Genomic DNA, 19686 nt, shown 5'->3' with positions numbered 1-19686 from the left:
CTTAATTATCCTATGGAAATACCTTCTCCGACCTGTAGGTAGTTCCCCTAATGACGCCGAAATTGCTTTATTCTTCACTTTCTAACAGAAAAACGAATATGTTGACAAGAGAAAACAACTGTGTAATTGCTACTAGACTGTTGTAGTGCCTAACTGATTATTATTGTTGCTATTACTCTTATTATTTGTGACAGTGGTCAGACTGAAGAACTTCATTTCTGTAGTTCAGAAGTGAGCAACCCAGCAATTCAGGGATCTGCAAACAATAATACGGTGCACGTATTTTAACCCGGTTAATTTTAAATGTGGGTGCTAGGTGCAGGTGATGTAAGTGTTGCAGGGAGGGCGGGGGGGGGGGGGGGTGGAGATGTTGGGGGCTGGGAGTGAAAGGGGGAGTGCTACAGGGGAAGCATCATTCATAACAAGTTACTTTCCTCATGAAGTAGATTGATTCTAGGTATCTCTCGTAATACACTGAGATTATATGTGCGGTGCTGTTCTTTAGAACGTGTCTGAATGAACAGACACCCCTCATTCATACAACTGTTTCTCCTCGATGGGCAACGAATCTACAACCTTCAGTGTGGACTCACATTCGGGCTCCAGAGGAAATCTAAAATTCTAATGGACGGTGGACATGGATGGGGACTATGGACAGTGGCGCTAGATGAGAATGTGAGTCGGCCGAGGAGGTGCCGAGATAGTCCGTGAGTCTGCGACAGATATTTTGTCCAGATGGCGCATTGGTTAGCGCAATTCCTACTAAGCAGGAAATCTCGGATTCGATTCCCTGTGCGGTATACATTTTCTCTCGTCGCCGCTGATTAAACATAACGTTCTGATGCAGTTTGTACCGTCAGTTCCTTACCTTTTCTTTCTCCCCAATCCACCTTCAATTTACACCATATACACTGCGATTTGTTTCATCATTTTAAAAAATAATGTTATTACAAATAAGTAGCATCAATTGGTCTCTCTGACTCATTAGTTCATGGTTTAATAACATACTTACAAAAAGTAAATATCATTTATCTTACATAGCCTTAACATTAAAAGTATTCAAAGAACATTGTTTCATTCTAACTTTGTGTTAGGTACTAATGTTGATTATGGTAGGAGCGGGGCGGTAGTAGCTAATACGTGACTGGACTCAGGCGTAACGCTGTCAGGAACTTTGGGAGCCACCGATCGACGGTCTGAGCCGTGGCGTCAGCGGGCAGCCGCCTCTATGGTAGCGGCGAGGAGCGCGAACCCGCGCTTGCGCGCCTCCTGCGCGGTGGCAGGGTCGGCGCGCGCGCCAGCAGCCAGCAGGATGCGCGCCACCTCGGGCCTGGCCGCGTCGTCGACGTCGTTGCAGTCGTCGCTGGTGGCCAGCGCCAGCAGGCAGCCGTCGGCGGGCCCGGCGCCCGCGGCGAGCAGCCGGGTCAAGGACCGCGGCTGCGCCGCCACCACCGCCAGTCTCAGCGGCGACGCTACGTGGGGCAGCGTCTCCGTGCGGTCAGCCCCACCACTCAAAAGGGCAGCGACCACCTGAACCAGAGGTCACACATACTGCTAGCAACGCGCAGCAACTCGACCATCTAACGTTAGTCAAATTGCAGCACCGTGTATCTCAAACCAATCTCTAATAGAATAACCTCATTCTAGCCAACACATAAGGAGTCATTCGAAACCTGGTTACAATTTTATCACGTCATATTCTGAAAGTCATGGTTGAAAGTAATCACGTAGATTTTTTCTGTCCGGAAAACATTCCGCCAAACACAGCTTGTTAGTACACAGTCCAGACACTTTAACATGACCACCACCATTTGAACCACGCCGGAAAGAAACAAACTGCAAGTACTGTCACTCTCTCCAACTCGAGTTGCGGTGCTGGAATCTAAGTTCCTGCCTTATTCGCCTAAGTACAGGAGTCAGCACGAGTACACGCCCCAGGCGCCTGCTGCGGTGACCAACACGCAGCAGCGTCCGCGAAACGGTCGTTGAGGAGACACTGTTGATACATGCTTGGGAGGTCAGTTGGTCCACAGTTGCACTTCTACTCGCCCGTACACATTTTCGCAGCAGTCATTCAGCCCTGTCATCTATGGCACCACAGTTGCCTCGGCGTCATACCTTCGTGTACTTAAACCACTGCGGCACACATACGTTTAAGAAAATTAAGCGTGTCGGAAATGCTTCCATCTCTGGCCTGAAAGCCACTGACTCTGTCAGTGCACACCCGACAAACTGCCGGTTTCGTCACGTGCGTTCTCCTCAGTACTGTACAGAGATTAAAACCAACAAAACTGAACATTTTTGATACTACTCAGATTGGAATGAATTGGCTGACGCCGGTGTCAGCAAACGTATACAGGTGTGGCTAACTGCTATTAAACAAATTTAGAACACGGTAACAGTATTCACTATATTACTATTCCTCTGACATATGGGTCTTATATGAGAGGAACAAAACTTAAATTCATGTCTTTAACGGTTGAGTGGAAGCTCTTCACAAATGTATGTATACTGAAATAGTTTCATATTCATAAAGCTCACATCTATGACCATTAACACAAATTACTAAGTCAATCTTGTGAAAAGACTTAATGTTCAAAGGTATTCTTCAGATTTGGTTCTCAAAATTTCTTTCAACAATTTACAGCCTCATTAAACAAAATTTGAAATAAGAAAATAAAATGCACTGGCTCCCCTTGTGATTGGAAGTGACAACTCTCACCCCCATTGCATCGCAACATATGTACGATACCACTTTTTTTTCTTAAGAATCTCATTTGGTTCGTTATCGTTTGTTACATTTTTTCGAGGTGAACGTCCCATCACATCCGTTGAAGTTCATCGTTGATCCTATCACTGAGTTTTTTATTACAGAGGGCAGCTAACCCCCCGTCCTGGCACACTGTGCTACCGTGCTGGTGAACCACTGAGTTGATGAGGCTCCGTCAGCAGCAGCTCTCTCTCTCTCTCACTGCTGTGTCGTATGTTGAGCCTCATAACGCTACGTTTAAGATTAGAAGAGTTGTTAATTACGTGAAGAACAGCTATCCCCGTAAAATTAAATTTTGTGTTTCAGTTTTCGTGTTACATGAGGATTATGTAGCATAAGTCGTCGAAGAGCAAAGGGAATGCAACTTAGGGAAACAACTTTCAGAACGACGCACGAAAGCAAATGGGTTATCACTGGGTTGCCATATATTTGCAACGAACTTGTTGTTTTCTTTTGTGCTAACGACAGCTACACCAACGTTTGGAGAAAATGGAATACCAACACCGAAAGAGGCTATCACAATGAAATTTATTCCACCGATTAGGGACATGAACTGCACAAATTATTAATATTAGAGACCTGTACATGCACTGTGACTCTCAAAATTGAGTATGGTGCAGCGCCACCATGTGCTGCAATCGGAGCAGCTGGACGTGGTCTCAAGGAATCGAAGATCGCCTAAGTATGTTACTGGGGAATAATCTGCGACGTGGTTAGTAGGCGCGTCTAAATCGACTGTGGCAGTAGGAGGACCAGAACAAACAAGTTTCTGACTGACCTTGTCCCAGACATGTTCGATGGGTAACATTTTAGGCGAACAGGCAGACCAGGGAAACAGTGTTACCTGGCGTCTTTCGAAGAAGGATTGCACACTCGTCTTCACTTGAGGCCGAGCGCTGTCCTGCTGAAATATTGCATATGGCAGAATGGTTAGTCAGTGCTTCGGGCTTTAAAACCACCCTGATGTGCCGGTAGCTGTTCAGATTGCCCTCAAACCGTGTGTTATGGACAATGGCACCCCAAACGTTCGTACTTGGTGTTTGTGCACTATGCCTCTCAACAATAGAGTCTGCCTGATAGTGTTCACCACGGCGGCGTCGGATGCGTATGCAGCCATCACTGTAGGACAATACGAAGCGGGACTCGTCCAAAAACCCTACATTTTACCAATCAGCACGCCAGTGTCGGGATTCAGCTGCCCATTTCAGATTGCACCGTTTGTGGGTTGTGGTCTACAGACGCTTGCCACCAGTCTAGCCCGCAGAAGACGGCGTCGAACCGTCGACGCAGACATCTCCCGTACCCGTTGCAGCGCTCCAACGTCGCACCTACACTTTGGACGAAGCCGTTCTGTCCGTTAAGGCCAAGAGGACAAGATGGCTGGCATTTCGCTCAGTGGGCACACTGTGTTGTCCAGTACCATGTTTGCGCTGTGTACGGCCCTCATAGAGCGAGGTGGTGCAATGGACTCGCATTCGGGAGGACGACGGTTAAAATTAGCGTCAGGTCATTCTGATTTTGGTTTTCCGTAATTTCGCTAAATCGCTCCAGGCAGATGGCGGGATGATTCCTTTCAAAGGGCACGACCGACTTCCTTCCCCATCCTTGGCTCAATCCGAGCTTGTGCTCCACCCCTAATGACCTCGATGTCCACGAGAAGTTAATCCCTAAAATTCCTTCTTTTTCTTGTTTTTGCACGGTCTTCTTCTCTCGACCGGTTCCACATAGCCCTCACTGTTAAAGCAGCGCGCCATGTACGAGCCGCAGTGTCACAGAACGGCAGACCCGCCTCCAGGAGACCAATCATTCTGCCCCGTTAGAATGCTCTCACTTGTCCAATTCCACCCTGTGATGTTGGCGAGGCATAACGGAACTTGGTTATGTTTCCACTTCGTATGACGGCTCCACACCAACTGCATATTACGGAATATTGAATCGTCCGCTCACACAAATTAGGGCGCTGTTAGCCATACGTGCACATCTCCCCTCTGCTACCTAAATCACTTATTGGTACACTGTTCTATAGGTTCTCCTATCGTGGCGCGTTACAGACAATTTGTTCTGAGTGTTCCACTTTTTACAAACAATAGTATATGTAGTCAAAGGCTTGTCCTGCTCGTCTCATATAGGCCTTCAACGGGGAGGCATGAGCTCTTTCGGTTTTTGTGCAGCGTTATCTCCTGTTACTTTTCAACGTCACTTTTAAGGCTACCTATATTTAAGACACTCAATTAGATTTTATCTACAATTCCTCTTTTTTTTAAGCTTTCGTGCTTCAATAGGACTATTAACGACGGTGTTACGTATCATAGTGCAGGGATACCGAAGCTCTGAAATTATTGAGGTATACATCTTCCATCATGATTGTAAATTTCCCGAAAATACAATCTATCGGCCCACATAAAGCTCTAACTGCCTGTTAATTACTTTCATAATATTCCCCTCTAGTTTGATGCCTAAATTAGAAACAGAATACAAATGCACGTCAAGGATGGTTCCTTCGAATCTTTCCCCAGACTTTATTTCTATGTTGTTGCTTGGTATACGTAAATCTGCTCCCACAAGGTACTGGATCAGGGTTGCCAGACTGTTTACGAATTGTATTCGAAATCGAATGTCATAAGCAGAACAGGCACTTCGTTTACCGCCGGCTGGAGTGGCCGAGCGGTTCTAGGCGCTTCAATCTGGAACCGCGCAACCGCTACGGTCGCAGGTTCGAATCCTGCCTCGGGCATGGATGTGTGTGATGTCCTTAGGTTAGTTAGGTTTAGGTAGTTCTAAGTTCTAGGGTACTGATGGCCTCAGATGTTAAGTCCCATAGTGCTCAGAGCCATTTGAACCATTTTGAACTTGTTTTACCTGGAATTTCCGTGTTATGTTACGCAGCTGTGTAAATAACCCGAATTTATCCATTTCCACAACTCATTCGAGCAGCAGGAGAAAAAAATTATCGAACATAGTCTTCTACCTTTTTCTTTTTTGAGTCATCAGTCTTCCCCCTGGTTTGATGCGGCCCGCCACGAATTCATCACTCATGCAACTTCTTCGTCTCAGAGTAGCACTTGCAATCTACGTCATCGATTATTTGCTGGATGTATTCCAATCTATGTCTTGCTCTACGGTTTGTCCCGTCTACAGCTCCCTCTAGTAGCATGGAAGTCATTCCCTGACATCTTAGCAGATATCCTATCATCCTGCCCCTTCACCTTGGCATTGTTTTCCACACTCCTATCCTCTCCGACTCTGCGCAGAACCTCCTCATTCCTTACGATATCAGCCCACATTCGTCTGTAACCTAACATCTCAAATGCTTCGATTCTCTTCTGTTCCGGTTTTCCCATAGTCCGTATTTCAGTACCATACAATGCTGTGCTCCAAACATATATTCTCAGAAATTTCTGCCTCAAATTACGGCCTATGTTTGATACTAGTAAACTTGTCTTGGCCAGGAGTGCTCTTTTTGCCAGTGCTAATGTGCTTTTTATGTCCTTGCTCCGTCCGTCATTAGTTATTTTGTTGGCTAGGTGGCAGACTTCCTTAACTTCATCTGCTACGTGAACACCAATCCTAAGTTTTTCGGCGTTCACATTTCTGCTCTGCTACTTCTCATTACTTTCGACTTTCTTCAATTTGCTCTCAATCCGTATTCTGTACTCATTAGACTGTTCATTTGATTCAGAAGAACATGTCACTTTTCTTCATTTTCACTCAGCATAGGAATGTCATCAATGAATTATATTCACGTAGAAGAAGGTGTAACTAGATGAATGACGAACACTAACTCCACGTAACGAAGGTTTATTCAGCACTTGCACATACAAGAGCGCGGAGCGAACTGCCTCCGGCCGGAACACGTACAGTATATATACAGCTACAGAACATTCCAGTACAATGATTCTTGACGTTTGTGGATACTTCTAGAATGTACGCGAACCGAATATACAAATTACAACTGTACAGTCGAGTTTTGAACTCACGACCCCCATGCAACTGTTTAGTATCATAACTACCACACCACGGTTTTACTCAGCTTCTTCTGCGACATTGCTCCCTCCTTAACTGAACAGCGACTCGGTGTTGCGTCCTCCTAGTCCGGGAACGAGTCATCGGTCCTGCATACTCCGACTTCCGATAACTGATGCTCGCCCTGGCGGTGATCTTCTTAGAACTTATTTGCCGCTACGCTCTTCGTCACCTTTCCGCTTGTTGCCTGTCGCTGGAGCTTCGAATTTACCCTGGTTTGGTGGATCGTTATAGGGTTTGATTCGAAGAACGGTGACTGTATCTCTGATCTTTCGTCGTCTTGTGTCGGGGTCGAAATCTTCAACTTCATAAGTAACATCAGACAACTGTCTTACAACTTTATATAAGGTCCAAAGTAGCGCCTGATGAGCTTCTCAGAGAGACCAACCTTCCCAACAGGAGTGAAGATCTAGACGAGGTCACCTGGCTGGCAGAGAACAGGGCGGTGGCTTGCGTCATACCTTCGGCGATCGTTTTCTTGAGCCTGCAGTGTGCGGAGTGGAGCTAACTGCCGGGCTTCCTCAGCTCTGGTTAACACCTGGCCGATGTAGTCGTCGTCCACGTCATCAGGATGTAACGGAAACACAGCGGCCATCGTCGTAGTTGCCTCAAGCCCATGCACCAGGAAAAATGGCGTAAATCTTGTGCTGTCTTGTTTGACGGTGTAGTAGGAAAACCTCACGAGAGGTACCACCTCATCCCACTTGCTCTGCTCAACATTGACGAACATTGATAGCATATCGGCCAAGGTCTTATTAAGGCGTTCAGTGCTCCCGTTAGTTTGCGGATGGTAGGCAGTCGTCATGTGATGAGTAATATTGCACCGACGGTTTATCTCTGTCACAAGATTCGATTGAAAAACTTTCCCTCGATCCGTGATTAACGACCTTGGGACACCGTGTTTTAATACAATGTCTACACGATGAATGTGGCTACCTCTGATGCTTCGGCTGTTTTCACGGCCTTTGTAGTGGCGTAGCGTTTCAGATAATCAGTGCAAACAATATCCCATCTAATGCCACTAGCAGACGTTGGAAATCGTCCGATGAGGTCAATCCCAAGACGCTGGAAAGGCGTTTCGGCTGGTGGAATTGGTATGAGTCGGCCTGGCGACTTCTGAGGAACTGCCTTTCTCCTCTGGCACTGTCGACAGTTCAACACACAGTGACGGACACTACTAAATAAACCTGCCCAGAAAAATCTCTTTGCAGATCCTATCGTATGTCTTAATAAATCCTAAATGTTCGGCCTCAGGTATGTCATGGAATTTCTGTAGAACATCTAAGCGCATGTGTTTAAGAATCACTGCTAGCCACCTCTTTCCAAACGGATCAAAGTTTTTCTTGCAAAGTAATCCGTTAACTACCTTAAATTGTCCTTTCACATTCTCTGACCAATTTAAGGCAATCATAATTTGAGATATCTTGGTGTCCTTCTTCAGCATAGAGATCCTGGAGTGCAGCGAGACAGCCACTATCTTCATCAAAGTCTTGATGGTCTGGCACAGGGTTTCTTGAGAGACAGTCGGCATCTTGGTGTTTCTTCCACTTTTGTACACTATGGTAATGTATTACTCTTGAAGACGTAGGGCCCACCTGGCGAGTCGTCCTGTTGGACTCTTAAGACCTGTCAACCAACAAAATGAATGATGGTCTGTAACAACTGTGATTGGCCTTCCATAGAGATACCGTCGAAATTTGTACATGGCCCAGATCATAGCAAGACATTCTCTTTCTGTAGTTGAGTATTTTCTCTCGGCTTTTGAAAGTGTCCTAGAAGCATAGGCTATAACCTTCTCTTTTCTATTCGAAATTTGCACCAAAACAGCACTGATTCCATACGGCTGGCATCTGTGTATAGTTCTGTAGGTGCTCTCTCATCATACAGACCAAGTACAGAGTCAGTCGTCAGAGCTTATGGCAGCACATCGAAAGAATGTTGTTGAGCACCACCCCAGATAAATTTGGCATCGGCTCTTAACAACTCTTGGAGTTGCCTGTCTTTGATACAAAAGTCTTTGATAAAACGATATAATCCGAGGAAGCTTCTCACATCGCTAATACTTTTAAGAATAGGAAATTCCGTTATAGATCTCACCTTTTCTGGGTCTGGCCGCACACCTTCGTTTGACACAAGGTGTCCAAGTATTTTGATCTCTTTTGCTCCAAAGAGACACTTTCTTGGATTAAGTTTCAGTTCGCCTTGTTGGAGACACTTCAGAATGGCCCTCAGCTTTTTTACGTGTTCATCAAATGTCTCCGAGAACACTATAATATCATCTAAATAACAAAGACACATTGTCCAGGTGACGTAGAAGATTATCCATCATCCGTTCAAAAGTTGTTGGTGCATTACACAAATCAAACGGCATTACCTTAAACTCATACAGGCCCTCGGGGATGATGAATTCAGTTTTCTCACGATCAGCCTCATCTACTTCGATTTGCCAGTATCACAAGTACATGTAGATGGTTGAAAAAAACTTAGCCCCCTTCAGACAGTCTAGTGGATTGACAATTCGTGGTAGAGGGTAGACGTCGTTTTTAGTTATATTATGAAGTTTCCTGCAACTAACACAAAAGCGGTAACTGCCATCCTTGTTCCTGACGAGATCTCTTGGTGACAACCATGAGCTCTGTGAAGGCCGAATGACGTCATTCTTCATCATTTTCTCTACCTCGTCGCGAATTATTCGACTTTCCGTTGCTGACACACGTTATGTTCTCTGGCTTATTGGTTGACGGTCTCCACTGCTAATCCGGTGCTTCACCGCCGATTTGTCTAATTTTCTCTCCACCTGTAGACTGTAGCATTCAGAGAACTCTTGAAGAATGGCAAGTAGCTTCTTCTGTTGTTCCTTAGTTACATCTGGTAATAGTTGAGCTAGAATATTTTTCTCGTAGTAGTAGCGCTAACTTCGCCCACAGACTCGGCATGGGAGGTTTCTATGACGCTCAGCTGTTCTTCAATTAACGGCTCAGCGTTTGCTACGCACATGGGTGCTGAAAGGATCTGCGGTTCTCGGCGACAGTTAACTATCCACAATTCACCGCATCCGTTCTCAAATGAGACGACAGAGGCTGGGATGACAAAGTTAATCTTCAGTGGTATGCTTCTCTTACATTCCACTATAAGAGCCATGTATTAAGGCATGGCATGACACGTGCCAGTTACCTCTCTAGCGCTGACTGCACGAATGATCACTTCATACAGCACACATAGTCCCCACACAATCGGGTGCGCATCTTCCTGTCCACAGTATCTCATCTGGTCCAGCATAATTTTCGAGCGACCACAATCTATAATTGCCTGAGAAGCTTTTAAAAGCTCCCATACGAGAATGACGTCATGAGTACACTTTTGTAAGGCGGTGAAATCTAAGGGCTATGTAAGGCCACTTATACCCACACTAATGGTACATCTTCCTGTAGGTTTTACATATTTCCCATTAGCCACCTTCAGCAGAGATGTTTTGCTGTCGACGAATACGGTTTTCTGCAACTGTTGAGGGTACTTCTCCGAAATGGTTGAATGTGATGCTCCAGAGTCCACAAGAGCTTGGGCTAGTCGGCCATCCATGAGGATATCAACGTAGTTTCCTATCATTTTTGTAGGGATCGACGGCGGAGGAGTTTTCTCTTCGGCGGCCTCACCTCCATGGAAGGTCGCACAGTTTGGTTTTCCAGGTTGAGGCTAGTAGGTGATCGGTTGTAGCTTTTTAACGGCGATGGAGACCTTGATCGGCGTGTTGGGGAGCGTCCTCTCCAGCGGCTAACTTGCGGCGATGGTGACCTACGTCGTCCTGCACCCACATCTTCTTGTTCATCCTCATTGTCCCGGAGTTGGCGTTGGCTAAGATCGGTCTGCTGTCTTGTGGAGCGGGCGTCATCAAATATCCGCCGCCTTTCTCGACAATAGCGCACTACAAGTCCCGGTCGTCCGCAGTGGAAACATACTGGTAGGTTATCCTGGGTCATCCAGACATCAGTCTTCCTTGGTTCCCAAACAGATTCCTCATGCGGCATTCTAGGAACGTAATTCCGCCTGGGTCTCGACTTTTTCACCGTTCTGAAGGGAAATGAAGGCCGAGAGATTGGGTTCAACGTCTGTTCCACTTCCTCCCTTATGACGTCTTGGAGCGTCTCGGCTTTTGGTCGCCATGCAATCCAAGTGCCTTCTGAACTTCCTCTCTATCTCACGAAGAACACTTGTGAAATCAGTTTCTTCCTCCATCACAGACATTGATAAAACGTTTGGAAGCCGTTAACTACTTCCGTGTAATTCTTTTTTGATTCACTGCCTCCATATACTGGCACCATTTTATGAAGTCGCCTGCTATCGACACCTTCTTCAGGAGTATGGCTTCATTCATATCCTCAGCAACATCCTTAATGAGATATGCAACCTTATCTTCCTGCTTCATTCTTGGATCCACTATTTTACACAGCTGCAAGACATCTTGAATGTAGGATGCTGTAGTGGCTCCTGGACGCTGTGCCGTGCACTGTAATTTATCTTCAGCCATGCACTTCCGTCGTTGTGTGACGCCGAAATACTTGCGCAGTGCCTCCTGGAATACTTCCCAGCTTGTGAACTTCTCCTCGTTGGTCTCATACCACTGCTTGGCAGTGCCCTCGAAGTAAAAAAAATACACTCCTGGAAATGGAAAAAAGAACACATTGACACCGGTGTGTCAGACCCACCATACTTGCTCCGGACACTGCGAGAGGGCTGTACAAGCAATGATCACACGCACGGCACAGCGGACACACCAGGAACGGCGGTGTTGGCCGTCGAATGGCGCTAGCTGCGCAGCATTTGTGCACCGCCGCCGTCAGTGTCAGCCAGTTTGCCGTGGCATACGGAGCTCCATCGCAGTCTTTAACACTGGTAGCATGCCGCGACAGCGTGGACGTGAACCGTATGTGCAGTTGACGGACTTTGAGCGAGGGCGTATAGTGGGCATGCGGGAGGCCGGGTGGACGTACCGCCGAATTGATCAACACGTGGGGCGTGAGGTCTCCACAGTACATCGGTGTTGTCGCCAGTGGTCGTCGGAAGGTGCACGTGCACGTCGACCTGGGACCGGACCGCAGCGACGCACGGATGCACGCCAAGACCGTAGGATCCTACGCAGTGCCGTAGGGGACCGCACCGGCACTTCCCAGCAAATTAGGGACACTGTTGCTCCTGGGGTATCGGCGAGGACCATTCGCAACCGTCTCCATGAAGCTGGGCTACGGGTCCCGCACACCGTTAGGCCGTCTTCCGCTCACGCCCCAACATCGTGCAGCCCGCCTCCAGTGGTGTCGCGACAGGCGTGAATGGAGGGACGAATGGAGACGTGTCGTCTTCAGCGATGAGAGTCGCTTCTGCCTTGGTGCCAATGATGGTCGTATGAGTGTTTGGCGCCGTGCAGGTGAGCGCCACAATCAGGACTGCATACGACCGAGGCACACAGGGCCAACACCCGGCATCATGGTGTGGGGAGCGATCTCCTACACTGGCCGTACACCACTGGTGATCGTCGAGGGGACACTGAATAGTGCACGGTACATCCAAACCGTCATCGAATCCATCGTTCTACCATTCCTAGACCGGCAAGGGAACTTGCTGTTCCAACAGGACAATGCACGTCCGCATGTATCCCGTGCCACCCAACGTGCTCTAGAAGGTGTAAGTCAACTACCCTGGCCAGCAAGATCTCCGGATCTGTCCCCCATTGAGCATGTTTGGGACTGGATGAAGCGTCGTCTCACGCGGTCTGCACGTCCAGCACGAACGCTGGTCCAACTGAGGCGCCAGGTGGAAATGGCATGGCAAGCCGTTCCACAGGACTACATCCAGCATCTCTACGATCGTCTCCATGGGAGAATAGCAGCCTGCATTGCTGCGAAAGGTGGATATACACTGTACTAGTGCCGACATTGTGCATGCTCTGTTGCCTGTGTCTATGTGCCTGTGGTTCTGTCAGTGTGATCATGTGATGTATCTGACCCCAGGAATGTGTCAATAATGTTTCCCCTTCCTGGGACAATGAATTCACGGTGTTCTTATTTCAATTTCCAGGAGTGTACATTAGCCAAAGACAGGGTGTCATCCCATTTGTTAAATTTGGCTATACGCTCATATACCTTCTGCCACTTGTCTGGATCTTGGCCATCGCCAGCAGAGAACCAGGAAGGATGTCTAATGTGGTGGCACACCGTTGTTGTCATCGTACCGTCCTCCTCCTCTTCTGTCTCCGATAGATTGCGATCTGTTGAATATGGCTCGAACACTGGTTTGTCGCCACGTAAACATCGGCTTTGTCACGGCCTGATGGAAGCCACCATGTAGTCGATTATGTGCGCTATCACAAGTTCCAAAACCCAGCGTCTCCACCAGAATAATGTCACGTAGAAGAAGGTGTAACTAGATGAATGACGAACACTAACTCGACGTAACGAAGGTTTATTCAGCACTTGCACATACAAGAGCGCGGAGCGAACTGCCTCCGGTCGGAACGCATACAGTATATATACAGCTACAGAACATTCCAGTACAATGATTCTTGACGTTTGTGGATACTTCTAGAATGTACTCGAACCGAATATAGAAATTAAAACCGTGCAGTCGAGGTGAGTTTTGAACTCAAGACCCCCATGCAAAAGTTTAGTATCATAACTACTCCACCACGGTGTTACTCAGTTTATTCTCCGACATTATCCATTCACCTTGAATTTCAATCTAACTCCTGAATCTTTCTTTTCTTTCCATCATTGCTTCTTCTACGTACGGGTTGAACAGTAGGAGCGAAAGGCTACATTCCTGTCTTACATCTCTTTTAATATGGGCACTTTGTTCTTGATCGTCCATTCCTAGTATTTTCTCCTGGCTCTTGTACATATTGTACACTTGCCCTACAGATTACCTTTGTTTGTCTCATAATTTCGAACATCTTGCACTATTTCACATTATCGAACGCTTTTTCCGGGTCTACAGATCCTATGAACGAGTCTTGATTTTCCTTTAGTCTTGCTTCTATTATTAACTGCAACACCAAAACTGCCTCTCTAGTGTCTGTACCTTTCCTAAAGCCAAACTGATCGTCATCTAACACATCCTCAATTTTCTTTTCCAGTCTTCTGTATATTATTTTTATTAGCAACTTGGATGCATGAGCTAATAATCTGGTTATGCGATAACTCTCTCACTTGTCAGCTCTTGCAGTCTTCGGAATTGCTTGAATGATATTTCTCCGACAAAAAAAAAATGGCTCTGAGCACTATGCGACTTAACTTCTGAGGTCATCAGTCGCCTAGAACTTAGAACTAATTAAACCTAACTAACCTAAGGACATCACACACATCGATGCCCGAGGCAGGATTCGAACCTGCGACCGTAGCGGTCACGAGGTTCCAGACTGAAGCGCCTTTAACCGCACGGCCACACCGGCCGGCATTTCTCCGACAGCCAGATGTTATGTCGCCCGGCTCATAATTCTGCACACCAACTTCAATAGTCGTTTTATTGCTACTTCACCCAATGATTTTAAAAATTCTAATTGAATGTTACTTACCCCTATTGCCTTATTTGATCTTAAGTACTCCAAGGCTCACTTAAATTCTGATCCTAATATTGGATCCCCTACCTCTGCTAAATTGACTCCTTCTTCTACCACAAAGGACATATCTTCTCCCTCATAGAGGCCTTGAATGCACCCTTTCCACTCAACCGCTATCTCCTCTGCATTTAACACTGGAATCCCCGTTGTACTCTTGGTGTTACCACCCTTGCTTTTTAATTTACAGAAGGTTATTTTGACTGAGTCAGTCCTTTCGAGAATCATTTAGTTTTCGATTTCTTCACATTTATCATGCAGTCATGTCCTCTGCTCCTTCTATTTATTTCATTCCCAAGCGCCTTGTATTTCTGTATTCATGAATTTCCCTGATCATTTTTGTACTTCCTTCTGTCATCGATAGACAGCAGTATTTCTTCTGATACCTATGGTTTCTTCGTAGTTACCTTCTTTACACCTATGTTCTTCTTTCTAGCTCCTCTGATTGCCCTTTTTAGACACGCCATTCCTCTCCAACTGTACTGCCTACTGAGCTATTTATTACTGCTGTATCTATAGCCTCAGAAAACTTCAAACGTATCTCTTCATTCTATAGTACTTCCGTGCTCCACTTCTTTGCGTATTGAATCGTCCTGACTGATCTCTTAAATTCAGCCTTCTCTTCATCACTGATAAATTGTGATTTGAGTCCGTATCTGCTTCTCGGTACGCCTTGCAGTTCAGTATCTGATTTCTGAATCTCTGTCTGACCATGACGTAATCTAACTGAAATCTTCCCTAATCACCCTACGTCTTGTGATTCTTGAACAGAATATTCGCTGTTACTAGCTTAGTCAGTGGTAAACCATGGCCCAGGCCATAAATTCGTAGCTATCTGTTGCAGGGGTATAGTCCATACCACATACTCCTTTGTTGAGTAATATACTGCGACACGAGTATCTGGCATCACGGCGTTAGATTAACAGAAATTGCTGTCTCCGTCACCGGACTCCATTGTCGTTCCTTCTTGTGGGCTCTTAGTATTGCCCTAATAACAAGCAGCAAAGATTTTTGTGTATACTAGCTGAATACCCAGTGTTACCCAGGCGTGTACACATTTCAATTGCCTATTCATCCATCCCCTACTTCTCAATCTCTCTGTCTACTAGCTCGTATCACCTCTGTCGATCTGCTCTTACCCACTTTAATTCCATCTCCTCCTCTTCTTCTCTTTGTCCCACCCCTCCTCCTACTACTTCTGTTTATATTCACTTCCCCCTCTCCCTGTCGACCCCCTCTATCCATCCTCTGTCAATCTCCTCCTCTCCCCTCTCTCTTTTTCCTCTCTTCCCCCCTTTCTCTCTACCTATCTCTTCCTCTCCCTCGCTCTGTCCGTCTCCTCCTCTTTCCCTTCTGTGTCTTGTTCATTTACCTTCCTAATTTCTGTATTTTCTTCCCCCTCTGTGTCCATCTCCTTCTTCCTCCTCTGTATCCTTCCACCTTCTCCTGCACCCTTCTCCTCCAGATTGTAATTAGGAGACTTTTTTATCATTGGCTTTGCCCATGTAAGCACATATCAAATGTTGTTGTTGTTGTTGTGGTCTTCAGTCCTGAGACTGGTTTGATGCAGCTCTCCATGCTACTCTATCCTGTGCAAGCTTCTTCATCTCCCAGTAACTACTGCAACCTACATCCTTCTGAATCTGCTTAGTGTATTCATCTCTTGGTCTCCCTCGACGATTTTTACCGTCCACGCTGCTCTCCAATACTAAATTGGTGATCCCTTAATGCCTCAGAACATGTCCTACCAACCGATCCCATCTTCTAGTCAGGTTGTGCCACAAGCTTCTCTTCTCCCCAATCCTATTCAATACCTCCTCATTAGTTATATGATCTACCCATCTAAACTTCAGCATTCTTCTGTAGCATCGCATTTCAAAAGCTTCCATTCTCTTCTTGTCCAAACTATTTATCGCCCATGTTTCACTTCCATACATGGCTACACTCCATAAAAATACTTTCAGAAACGACTTCCTGACACTTAAATCTAAGCTCGATGTTAACAAATTTCTGTTCTTCAAAAACGCTTTCCTTGCCATTGCCAGCCTACATTTTACATCCTCTCTACCTCGACCATTATCTGTTACCTTGCTCCCCAAATAGCAAAACTCCTTTACTACTTTAAGTGTCTCATTTCCTAATCTAATTCCCTCTGCATACCCTGACTTAATTCGACTACATTCCATTATCTTCGTTTTCCTTTTGTTGATGTTCATCTTATATCCGCCTTTCAAGACACTATCCATTCCGTTCAACTGCTCTTCCAAGTCCTTTGCTGTCTCTGAAAGAATTACAATGTTATCAGTGAACCACAAAGTTTTTATTTCTTCTCCATGAATTTTAATACCTACTCGAAATTTTTCTTTTGTTTCCTTCACTGCTTGCTCAATATACAGATTGAATAACATTGGGGAGAGGCTACAACCCTGTCACACTCCCTTTCCAACCCTTTCTTGTCCCTCGACTCTTATAACTGCCATCTGGTTTCTGTTCAAATTGTAAAAAGACTTTCGCTCCCTGTATTTTACCCCTGCCACCTTCAGAATTTAAAAGCGAGTGTTCCAGTCAACATTGTCAAAGGCTTTCTCTAAGTCTACAAATGCTAGAAACGTAGGTTTGCCTTTCCTTAATCTAGCTTCTAAGATAAGTCGTAGGGTGAGTATTGCCTCACGTGTTCCAATATTTCTACGGAATCCAAACTGATCTTCCCCGAGGTCGGCTTCTACTAGTTTTTCCATTCGTCTGAAAAGAATTCGTGTTAGTATTTTGCAGCTGTGACTTATTAAACTGATAGTTCGGTAATTTTCGCATCTGTCAACACCTGCTTTCTTTGGGATTGGAATTATTATATTCTTCTTGAAATCTGAGGGTATTTCGCCTGTCTCATATATCTTACTCACTAGATGGTAGAGTTTTGTTAGGACTGGCTCTCCCAAGGCTGTCAGTAGTTCTAATGGAATGTTGTTTACTCCCGGGGTCTTGTTTCGACTCAGGTCTTTCAGTGCTCTGTCAAACACTTCACGCAGTATCACATCTGCCATTTCATCTTCATCTACATCCTCTTCCATTTCCATAATATTGTCCTCAAGTACATCGCCCTAGTATAGACCCTCTATATACTCCTTCCACCTCTCTCCTTTCCCTTCGTTGCTTAGAACTGGGTTCCCATCTGAGCTCTTGATATTCATACATGTGGTTCTCTTTGTTCCACAGGTCTCTTTAATTTTCCAGTAGGTAGTTTCTGGCTTACCCCTGGTGAGATAAGCCTCTACATCCTTACATTTGTCCTCTTGCCATCCCTGCTTAGCCATTTTGCACTTCCTGTCGATCTCATTTTTGAGACGTTTGTATTCCTTTTTACCTGCTTCATTTACTGCATTTTTATATTTTCTCCTTTCATCCATCAATATTTCTTTTGCTACCCAAGGATTTTTAGTAGGCCTCATCTTTTTATCTACTTTATCCTCCGCTGCCTTCACTACTTCATCCTTTAAAGCTACCCATTCCTCTTCTACTGTATTTCTTTCCCCCATTCCTGTCAATTGTTCCCTTATGCTCTCCCTGAAACTCTGTACAACCTCTGGTGTAGTCAATTTATCCAGGTCTCATCTCCTTAAATTCCCACCTTTTTGCAGTTTCTTCAGTTTCAACATGTCAAATATATTTCGCGTATATCTGATTCCACACGTGTTATTACACATATTTCACCGGTGTCTCATCCAACAGTTTCATTATTCATGCAGTTCAAAGTCTGTAAGTCGTAACTGCTGAGCTATGTATCCCATATTTCTTTCTGAGTACAGTTAGCAGCGTATGTGGATATTGTATGGGAAATTCGTTGCGAATAAATTTAGCAGTAAATGAGTAATAAATTACAGCGTCATACGTGATGCCGCTGCTTTTCACGCATCTCAGTATTTAACGTGATGTCTCCCGAACTATGTGTCGTACACTGATATGTTTTGGCTGGTACATTCAGTTGAATATATGAACACCGTTTGCAAAATGTGTCGTGCATACAGTAAGCATTAAAGAAGTCATAAAGTGAAACGTCATACTTCATGCGGCAGTTTTAACGCATCAACAGCGAAAATGTAGTATTCGATAAATCTTTTTCCTTTGATCATTTTATGGAAAAGCCTTGTAAAGATCTGAATTATGCGTAAAGTTTGTTGTAAGTCACTAAGTGCTCTCATTCTCAAATACTGAATTACTGAAATATGTTTATTCGCACATCGGGTTCTGCGCTGCTTTTCTGCCACCACACGTTTGATCAGTAGGTGGTTCTTACCCCAACAGCGCTTCGCGATACTAAGTTTGGTTGAAACCTTTCCAGCGATTTAAGATGGAATGTGTAAGATACATATATACATACATCCAGTTTATAATATATATGAACGCTCCAGGGCGAAATATCCAGTATTCCATTCTTCCAAATTCACTGGTCATGTGCATCAGTACCAAATATAGACAGGAAAGTGAGGCTATGCACATCAGTATCCCAATGAGATCGTAACCAGCCACTTCCCTTGAGCATGGGGCCACAGAACTAACATGACTTTGCTTCGTTTAGGATTCTACCATTGACGTGGTGGTATTATTGCAGACAATTTACAAGAAGAAAAACGAAACTAATTAAAGATTTAGCATGGAATTACCTTCCTAAGGCCAAAAACTTAAATGAATGGTCTCGATGTCGTATGAATGCAATTACTGTTCAGATTACTTCATAAGTGTGAAAAGAGAATATTATGAGTATTTAGCAGGATCACTCAGCACCAATCCTGACAGTGAGTGAACGATCACGAGCAATACTGCCTGGTGTCATCTGCACCAGCAGTATTAAGACCTTCATGGACAGCTCACAACGTCCTCACTGCTATCCACGGCCTGTTCCAGCCAGCTATCAGTCGAGCTCCACTACCCGATGTCGACCTAAGGGTAGCTTCAAACCGACAGTGGATACGTCATTTAAAAATACAAATGAGTTGCCCACTGATACTGTTCACTTTGCGGCGAAAGAGTATTTTAACAAAATTAAAGTGTGCAAAACGACCTTGTCCAAAACATCAAGAAACAGTAACATACGACGTAATGTTGACGTTAAACGGATTGTATCATACACAACTAAAGTATCAGGAATATCACAAAAACATGGAGATTTTATGGATAAGATACTAACACATCGGTGGTACAGAGTATTAAAGCAAACTGTGGATTCAGAAACAAATCAGAAGATATAAAAGAATGTGCAGTTGCGCACTTTCATACGTTCTTCCCCCACAGACCA

The 19686-nt window shown here is 45.2% G+C and overlaps 1 protein-coding gene across 2 annotated transcripts in view; it reads right to left on the bottom strand.

Moving 5' to 3' along the window:
- Positions 1–992: 992 nt before the first annotated feature.
- Positions 993–19686, bottom strand: part of LOC126253205 (uncharacterized) — a 599715-nt gene continuing 581021 nt past the window's right edge. For both annotated transcript variants that reach the window (XM_049954381.1, XM_049954382.1), the window contains one exon: positions 993–1530. In XM_049954381.1, coding sequence (XP_049810338.1) covers positions 1210–1530 — 321 coding nt within the window. In that variant the 3' untranslated portion in view covers positions 993–1209. The remainder of the gene's footprint in view (positions 1531–19686) is intronic.

Source organism: Schistocerca nitens, chromosome 4 (genome assembly GCF_023898315.1).
Source record: "Schistocerca nitens isolate TAMUIC-IGC-003100 chromosome 4, iqSchNite1.1, whole genome shotgun sequence".
Taxonomy (NCBI): domain Eukaryota; kingdom Metazoa; phylum Arthropoda; class Insecta; order Orthoptera; family Acrididae; genus Schistocerca; species Schistocerca nitens.
Note: the sequence above shows the minus strand (reverse complement) of the source record. Positions and strands in the feature narration are given on the sequence as shown.